Source organism: Geospiza fortis, unplaced genomic scaffold (assembly GCF_000277835.1).
Source record: "Geospiza fortis unplaced genomic scaffold, GeoFor_1.0 scaffold104, whole genome shotgun sequence".
NCBI lineage: Eukaryota > Metazoa > Chordata > Aves > Passeriformes > Thraupidae > Geospiza > Geospiza fortis.
In genome coordinates, this window is record NW_005054325.1 from 4,615,077 (window position 1) to 4,623,861 (window position 8,785).

An 8,785-nucleotide genomic window follows, 5' to 3' on the forward strand; every position below is an offset into this window, starting at 1 on the left:
TGCCCGCGGGTTTCACGGGACAGAAGTGTCGGCATCTCCCTCCTTCGTTACCGGGGGAGGGGGGGCTGCTCGATGGGTGCGAAAAGGGAGGCCACTGGCGGACCCGCAGTGCTGGGCGGGCCCGTTCAGCCGCTCCGGGAAACGGGGTCTGGCCGAGTTTATCGGGAGCCAAGAGTGTGCTGATGGCTGTGTCGCTTTCGGTATACTGCGACTGTCACCAAACGGTGATCTCTTGAGTTCTACTAAATTTTTGTTTGTTTCGAGGAAGTAAGGGCCAGTTCCAAACTATGCATTGGGTGGGGGTAATTCTTCTCTCTTTTTTCACAGCTACGAGCACTCCCTGGAGACATGGACCACTCAGCGGATGCATCCGGGCTCCTGGAAGCTTCTGATGTTGGGTCTCAGAAAGACAGAGTGGTGACAGAGGAGGAATGGCTAGAAAAATGGGAAATGGGTAACATCGGGTTTCACAAGGAAGAAGGGCATCCGTACGTGACTTCACTTTTCTGCCTAAGCTGTTTTAAGTAATGCCATGAGATGACTGGCTTGGCTCATTCGAGAAACTCTTAATTGAAAATGGAACATTTGCAAAAAGCAAATTATCTTACATGGGCACGTTAATTTTGGTTTTTGAAATAAAAATTAATATAGATATTTTTGTGACCTACATTTGTCAAAGGACAGATAAAAGAAAGTATTGAAATGAATTTAAAGCTTTTACTCTTGAATCAGGTTTTAAACCTTAGAGCTTGGACAGTTTGGCTAGAAAATCTTAAATTTTCTAATGGAGATGCTTTGTTCATGTGAAACTGGGCCTTGAAACTATGTGCAGAGGACATCAGAGCAACTAGCATGCAGTAAAAGACAAGGACTTAAAAGAACAAGCCTGATTATATAGTCTTTCAAGACCTGTAAAAGTGATTTGCTTGATGCAGAAGTTTCATAATCTTTCTGTTTAAAATCTCTGTTATGACATACTTAGAGGTGGGTTGGTTGGACTGTTTAGTTGCAAAGGCAAACAGAAAATAGAACAAACAGAAATGTGTTGATTTCTGAATTACATGAAATTGACTTTCTTGCTGTGTAAGTGGAAGGTGAATGCTTTTATTTTAGGTTTTTATTTCTAATGGCATGAAGCAGGTTGAGCTAATAACATATGTGCCATTGTGGAGTTTTCATGCTACCTGGCATAGTGCGTAGCACTTGGCTTTTCATGTGCCAGCACAAATACTCATAGAGTTAAGTAAAACGTGTCTGTTCTTCTGCAGGCTCCTCCAAAAGTATCTGGATGTTCTTCTAAATGGCAGGAGTGGACTGAGGATATTTTTCCCACTTTGTGGTAAAGCAGTAGAGATGAAATGGTAAAACACAGCTAATAAGAGCAAAAATCTTACTTGATGTGGGGAGGGAGGGAGGGGGAATTCCCAACCTTGTACTGGCCAGTGGAAATGTGCCACATTTCCACTGCTAGGAAAGCAGTATCACTGGAAGCTGAAGGGAGGAGGAAACTGGTGTTCTATATAGTAGCATTAAATTGAATGGATAAGGTCTGATCTGAAAGTCCTACTGATTTCAGCTTGGAAAATGCTGAAATCAGATGGACAGAGTGACTGAATCTATGCCCTTGCCAGTGCTGCTTTCTGTAGCAGTGCCAGCTTAAATTACCCACAATGAGATCAGTTGTGTCAGACAACATTTTCAAGAGACCATGTGGCATGCCACTCTGGAAATTTAAGTGATTTGGGCTAAATGTAACTTCTTCTTTTTTTTTATAATTCATGTTTACTTTTCCTTTTTTTTTTTTTTGGGGGGGGGCATGGGGAGGGAGGGTTGTATTTAAAATTAGGGCCTATATAAGCCAGTACTTTTTCTTGGAGGGAGGAAGCACAAGCTAAAACCTGCACTGCATCTTCAAGTAATCCAGCTATCAGGTTTTATCACAGTACCTGCTCCCTAGGCTGATTGTGGGCTCTGACACACGTTGGTGTTTTGCTGAGCTGCAGCAGCGCCGAGGTTACTGCGCCTTTGCTGCCCGTTCCTGCCAAGCCACAGAGGCAGCTGGGTGGACACTGTGCCTCAGTCACCTCAGTTCAGAGCACAGCACCTTTCTGAAATGGACAGTGTCTCACTGTGCTCACCTCTGTTTTCATTGAGTTAGTAGGAATAAATTAATAATTCATTAAATCTAAATAAAGCATGTAAGTCCTCGTCAACTGTATGCTGAGTGGTGCTAATTTAAGCTCAGATCATGGAAGGGAGGTGTACAATATAATGTGAGCACTTCAGAAAATCAGAATTAGGCATATCAGGGCATCCTAAAACTAGGCTTTCCCTAATGAATAAATGATGTATGGGAGATGTGCATTTTGCCCAGCCTGTGGGCCCAATGTAAACCTGGGCCTTCTCTCTCTTGTGTGCAGGCTGGCAGACATGGGGCACAGCATTGTTGGTGTGGAAATCAGTGAGCAAGCAGTGAAGGAATTTTTTTCAGAACACAGTCTGCCTTATTGTGAGGAGCCAGTCCCTGAGATTTCAGGAGCAAAAATGTTCCAGGTATGTCAAATGATCTGGTGTGGTTTATTGTGTAATTCTGGCATAACTGAGTAAACGAGTCATTCTGCTTTTATGCATCTATTTTACTGGTAATCATTCACCTCTCCTGAAGAAGTCTAAAAGGAAGCTCTGAGTTGTATTTTTGGACTGAGAAGTTATTCTTCTAAACTTGCTACTTTGGCCTTCTTGTAACAGTGAAGCACCTGAATGTAGAAGGAATGTATTTTAACACTAGAGGCATGCCTTGATAGATTGATAAAAGTTGCATGCCTTGGTAGATTAGAACTTCTCTGGAGGGGATCAGAAGAGTTACCTCAGTAATCTAAAACTAAAAATATTTCTGTGTTTTTCCCCATCGCACATAAATGTATTTTAAAACTTTCATTTTTAATAGTGTATGGGTATATTTTAAGATGTGAAATATAAATATATACTTATGAGTGCGTATTTAAAGATAGTTAGCTGACAAAGATTTTTTCCTTTGCTTTTATTGTAGAGTACCTCTGGCAACATTTCCCTCTACTGCTGCAGTATTTATGATTTGTCCAGGTAGGAATACTCATAGTATTTTACAATTCTCCATAATCAAATATGTATTAATACTGTCCTATACTATTATTTTATTTGAATCAAGCAAAGATTTGTCAGGTCCTCTTAAGCAAACTCACATTAATTTGTATGAGAAATTTGAATGGCCAATCTCCAACAAAAGTCTAATTCCATTGTTAATTATTAAGGATGACAACTAATTGTCTTTAAATGGGCTTCTTATTCCAAGCCATTCTGTGAAAGTTATCAAAAAAACATTTTTGCTTTTACAGTAAAACCAAATTATCTTTAATATTACTGATGAATTCTATGAAGCAAAACTTAAGCACAATCCCTTACTCAGAGTAACTTAATAAAGAGAATATATCCACAGGTGTCTTAGCACAATAGTTCCCTCTTCTTGCAGTTCTTACTCAGATGCGATTTTTTCCCTAGATTATAAGGGGTTTTTTTGTGTTGTTTGCTCTTCTTGCAAACAACTGTCAGGCACAAGAATTTTGTCCCATGTCTCTTCAGTAGGGAGGAGGTAAAGTCTTAACATTTACTTTGATGGGCTTTCCAGAACTAGTATATACAGGCACAATAGGTAGCTCAGGACAACAGAACACAGTGTTTACTATATGATCTCTTTTTTTTACAATCTGCCAAAATACTGGGAAAAAAACTATTCGTTACTAGAGTCCAGAGTCTTTCAGATAGTAGATCCATGACTGAGACTTCTGCTGCTGCAGCTGACTCCAGTTGGTTTGACTGGTGTATGTATGTAACTAGTCTTGCAAAGTGTTGAACAGATGGGGTGTGTATGAACGTGACCTTGTAGATACTGCCTGGTTTCTTACCCACCTTTTCCCTCCAGTGTAGTTACTTGCTGCACTGTAGATCCCTTTAAATCTTTCTTGCTGTGAGTTGACAAGTTGCCCAAGGATTGCTTAAGCTTCTCATAAATTTTTTAAAAATTCAGTCGTAAGTTTTGTAGCAAGTACGGTGAAACTTGTAGCAAGTGTGGTGAAACTTGTAACTTCTATCACAACATGGTGTAATAACCCTTTGAAATAAACTAAAGTAGGTAATTAGTGACAATTTCAGTGCATATCACTGGATCCAGTCCATAGTTTGTCACAAAATAAATTGATAGATAGACGTTCTGGATGCAGAATGAACTGTATTCCCAACATCAGTCAGCAGATACCTGTGACTAGAAAAATGCACATGCACTTCTAGTTTCTGTGCGCAGACAATTTGGTTAATTACACAGTAATTATGGAAATTAAAATTCATTCTCTCTTGCTGAGGCTGGCCTACTAACAGGTTCCTTTCATCTCCATTAGCCTAGCATTCATTAGAAGAAAACTCAGATGTGCTCCTGACCTTTGTCGGAATGGGACGTTTCAAAGACTCTTGCTAGTTAAAGAGTAACAGGAATTACTGCTCTTTCTGGGAATTCTGGGACATATGTAAAACAGTTACATTACACAATCACTCTACCTCCTAATACAATTTTGGCTGCAAGACTTCAAAAGAAAATCAAAAATTGCATTAACTGAAACTACTAAACATATACAGAGATAGAAATTCACAAGTTTCTTCTTAAATCCACTGGGTTTTCTGCAGATATGTGAATTTCTGATTTCCATGTTAAATTTTGTTAGATGTAGTAGTCCCTAACCCATGCTGAACGCCGTATAAACACATAGCAGTGTGTTACAGTGAAAGTGCTTCCTCATACCTTAGCTTCATCCTGAATCTGCATCAGTATGAAAGACAGCTGTGTGCCTTTTTTGACCTTTTCCTCATGGCTTCATTGTGTTGTGAAGGAAATTGGATGTGCAGAGGGACAAGGAGCACCCAGACACTCAGCAGGTCCTGAGATCTGGGCAGCCAGGAGACCAGGACTGAGACAAGGCCACAGCATGAGCCTGCCTGCAGCCCGGGATGTCTGTAGGCCTTGATGAAATAGCTTAGGAGTAAAGTACATGAAATGCATGTTTGGAGCCACTGCTGCCATTCCAGTTAGACCAGAATAAAGTTTGAAAGAAAAATCAAGTGGAGAAAACCTCAGTGGCTTGCATGAGGTCACCCAGCAGACTCAGCTATGCAGAGAGGAGAACTGCCTCCAAGCTTCAGAAGATCACATTTGTCACTTGCCCCACTAAACTCTCCTTTGTGCCCTGAACGTCCATTGCTTTTTTAACTATCTCTTTAAAAATCTCCTTTCAGTTACAAGGCTGGTTATTTAAATTAGATGCTTAGACTTGGAGAACTTTAAAAGAAGTCAGCACTTGAAAGTGTTATCATGTCTCATCACAGTAGAGTGGGAAATACAAGATCAGCTTGTAGGTTACATGCCAGAGACTTAGCAATGCCATTGCAGTGAAAATAGCAGTGGTGAGAGAGAAGTTCTCATGGTTTAACTCTGGCTAAGGTGGTGGAACTAAGCACCACACAGCTGCTTGCTCTCTCCCCCATCATGAGATGGTGGGGAACAATCAAAAGGGTAAAAGTAAGAAAGAAATGTGTGTGGAGTTTAATAATTAAAAATAAATTTCAAAAAGTTGTAAGAAAAAAAATACACAACAAAGAACAACCAAAGAGAGAGGAAAATAAAAACCACGAAAAACAAGTGGTGCAAATGAAAGCAGTTGCCCACCACCAACCAAGCAACTGATGCCTAGCCAGCAGCCAAGTAGTGCCCCCATCCACCAACCCCCCACCCAGTTTTATTGCTGAGAGCGGAACCAGATGGTCTGGAATATTCCTTTGCTCAGCTGGGGTCAGCTGTGCTTGCTGTGTCCCCACCCAGTGTCTTGTTCATTCATGTACTCTCCAGCCTACTCACTGGTGTCAGGGCGTGAGGAGCAGAAAATGAGTTGGTGCTGTGTAAGTGCTGCTCTGCAGTAACTAACTCATCAGTGTGTTATCAACATGATTTCAAGCCCAAATCCACCAACACAGCCCCATGCAAGCCACTATGAAGAAAGGTAACTCTACCCTAGCCAAAACCTGTACAGAAATGAAGACAGAAGTGATGCAATTGGACTCTGACACCTGCCCGGTGGGCAGAAGAGTATTGCACAATTCCATACCACATTTTTCTAAGTAAACTTATTCAAACTTTCTTTAAAATTACGCAATTTACTTAATTACTACCATACTGTCTTACTCCTATTTTAATAATTACCAAAAACAAGGCTCTTTCTTATCCCCAGATATTCTTTTGTGTTGCTCTGGCTGCTCTTACCATCCATTAATAAAGGCATTTCTTGATAGTCTTGCTCACTGGCAGACTTTGGGTGGCTGCTGAAGCCATCTGCCAGCATATCCAGGAACAAAACTAGTGTCTGCAGCAGAGTTGCACTTAGGCAAGCAGCAGTGTAACTTAGCTTTTCTAGCATTAAACAAATTGTAAGCTGAAGCTGTCCTGGGCACGTAGCTGGGGATTTAGGTGTCTAAAGTTACTGAGTCAATGGTAGTAAAGCAACTGAGAATGTGCTGAGTCAATGATAGTAAAGCAACAAGGCAGCTTCCTTAGCCTGCATATGAAATCATGCACGGTCAAGAACTGTTGATGTGCTGAGTGAATGTTAGACAGTAAAGGATGTGGTTACTGGACACCCAGACTTGTAGCCCAAATGTGTTAAAAGTACACTCCTTCCTCCCTGCCATGTCTCATCAGTCCCTAAAGATGGGGAAGCACTGACCAATTCCCACACCTCTTTGCTATTGCAGCAGGACAAAGAACCAGGAGGGTTTCTTGAGTTCCAAGTCCTGTTGGTTTGGATTATAAAAATGCTTCACTGTAACAGAAAGGTGGTGGGAAATCACTAGCTGCAGAATCTTTGTGACCTCACAAAAGTGTCTGAAAGAAGATGAAGGTCCCTTTTTACTATTTTTAAGCCTTTTCCTTATCTCCTTATAGCTCAATAGTTGGCAAGTTTGATGGGGTTTGGGACAGAGGAGCTCTTGTAGCCGTGAATCCATGTGACAGACAACGGTGAGTAAATTGCATTGTTACTGCCTTTTCTCTGATGTATCAGTGACAAGTTTTTGATCCTGTGACTTGTTAATGAGTCGTTTTTCATTTAAAGGATAAACCTACACAAGCTCTTCTCTACCACAAGCATCTGCAGAGTGCTTTATTCTTCCTTCAGGAAGCCACCCTGCCTCTTGGTAGGAAAATATGTGGTTTGTTGCAACCCAGCAGAAGCAGGGCTGCAAGGCTCATCTGAATTCTATTATTTCCTTTTCACCACGTCTACTTCTTCCGTCTTTGTTCCTTTCCTCCTCACTCTCCTTGATTACAAATTTTTGTTCTTGCCTATAGCCAGCCCAAATTTAGTTTGAACCTGCTCTCAGGATTTTTTAATTAGATACAGAATCTTCAATTCACAATAATTTTAAAAGATAAGGACTGTACTGTGTACTGTATTCTGGACTGTGGCAGATGAATACTTTGTCTATGAATCTTGAGTTGAATGTGCAAAAAAAGATAAATGCTTGTTTATGGGGAATAAATACAACTTTTATTTTATGTTTCTCACGTGTGGCATGAATTTTATGCTCCTGAAATTTAAACTAAGTTTTGGTTAGTCTCTGTGCAGTTCAGTTCAAATTCTGTCTGCATAGAAATGCATTTTGTTGAATATTTTGAAAGCTATGCTTGAATGCTTTACAAAAATAATAAATTATAATTTTTTCCTTTTAGCTATGCCAGTTTGATGATCAGCCTAGTGGAGAAAAATTCTTCATATCTCCTTGTTACAGTTTCATATGATCCAAACAAACACAAAGGTGAGAACTTAGTACTGCTCACGTTGTGATTTTGCTCTAATACAAATTGTATAAAGATGTATTAGATGTAGATGTATTAAATTGTAGATGCATTAGTATCTTCCCCAAGATTTTTATCTGCATAGCTTTGTTAGCTGGTTAGATTTTTATCTGCATAGCTTTGTTAGCTTGTGACCCCAGTATGACTGTGTATAACTGTGGGTTAAAAAGTTTAGATATTGACCAAGCTTGGGACTAAATTTGTGTTTTCTCTAGCATTCAGACATGCTAAAGGTAAGTTGAGGACACTCGTGGTATATTAACAATGAAATGAAACTGTAAATGTGGCTGCTACAATGAAGATGGAAGTCAGAGCATTTATTAACATCCTGTCTAGCCTTGGGAGCTTGAAACACTCCCAAGAACATCAGCTTCATGCTGTTTATCCGGTATTTGCAACCCATTGTGTTGCCCATCTTGTGCCTCTCTCTCAGCCACTACCACGCTCTGAATGTACTTGGAAGAGGTGAAATTCTGTAAAATCATAAGGTATTTCTCCTTTTATAGTTTTTGTATTATGTACCTAAGTGGGAGATTTTTTAGTTGATATTAACTCACAAAAGAAAGAGATCCTTTTCTGCTTTTGGGCCCTTCAGCATAATTTCCCCCCCCCCCCAAAATAGGTCTTGCTATCACAAGCAAGAACAGTTTAATTCATTGCTTTTCCTCTGACAATGTTCAGCTCTTAGCCTTAGTCATGCCACTGTAATATAAAGAGATTGTAGGCTGGATTCACACAGCACACTGAGAGTGCTCATATCCCTGTCACATTCATGATTCCCTGCTGCAGCTGCAGATGAAGCAGCAGCAACACCTGAAGCTGTCTGGCCTCCCAAGGTGCCCCAAACACCCTGAC

At 40.4% G+C, this 8,785-nt stretch overlaps 1 protein-coding gene across 1 annotated transcript in view; it reads left to right on the forward strand.

Annotated features, from left to right (window-relative positions):
• The first annotated feature begins 6 nt into the window (after positions 1-6).
• TPMT (thiopurine S-methyltransferase) overlaps positions 7-8,785 on the forward strand; it is a 9,872-nt gene continuing 1,093 nt past the window's right edge. The window contains exons 1-7 of the mRNA XM_005420972.2: positions 7-55; positions 328-488; positions 1,269-1,361; positions 2,421-2,553; positions 3,050-3,102; positions 7,019-7,093; positions 7,805-7,890. Of these exons, the coding sequence (XP_005421029.1) occupies positions 349-488; positions 1,269-1,361; positions 2,421-2,553; positions 3,050-3,102; positions 7,019-7,093; positions 7,805-7,890 (580 nt within the window). The 5' untranslated portion in view covers positions 7-55; positions 328-348. The remainder of the gene's footprint in view (positions 56-327; positions 489-1,268; positions 1,362-2,420; positions 2,554-3,049; positions 3,103-7,018; positions 7,094-7,804; positions 7,891-8,785) is intronic.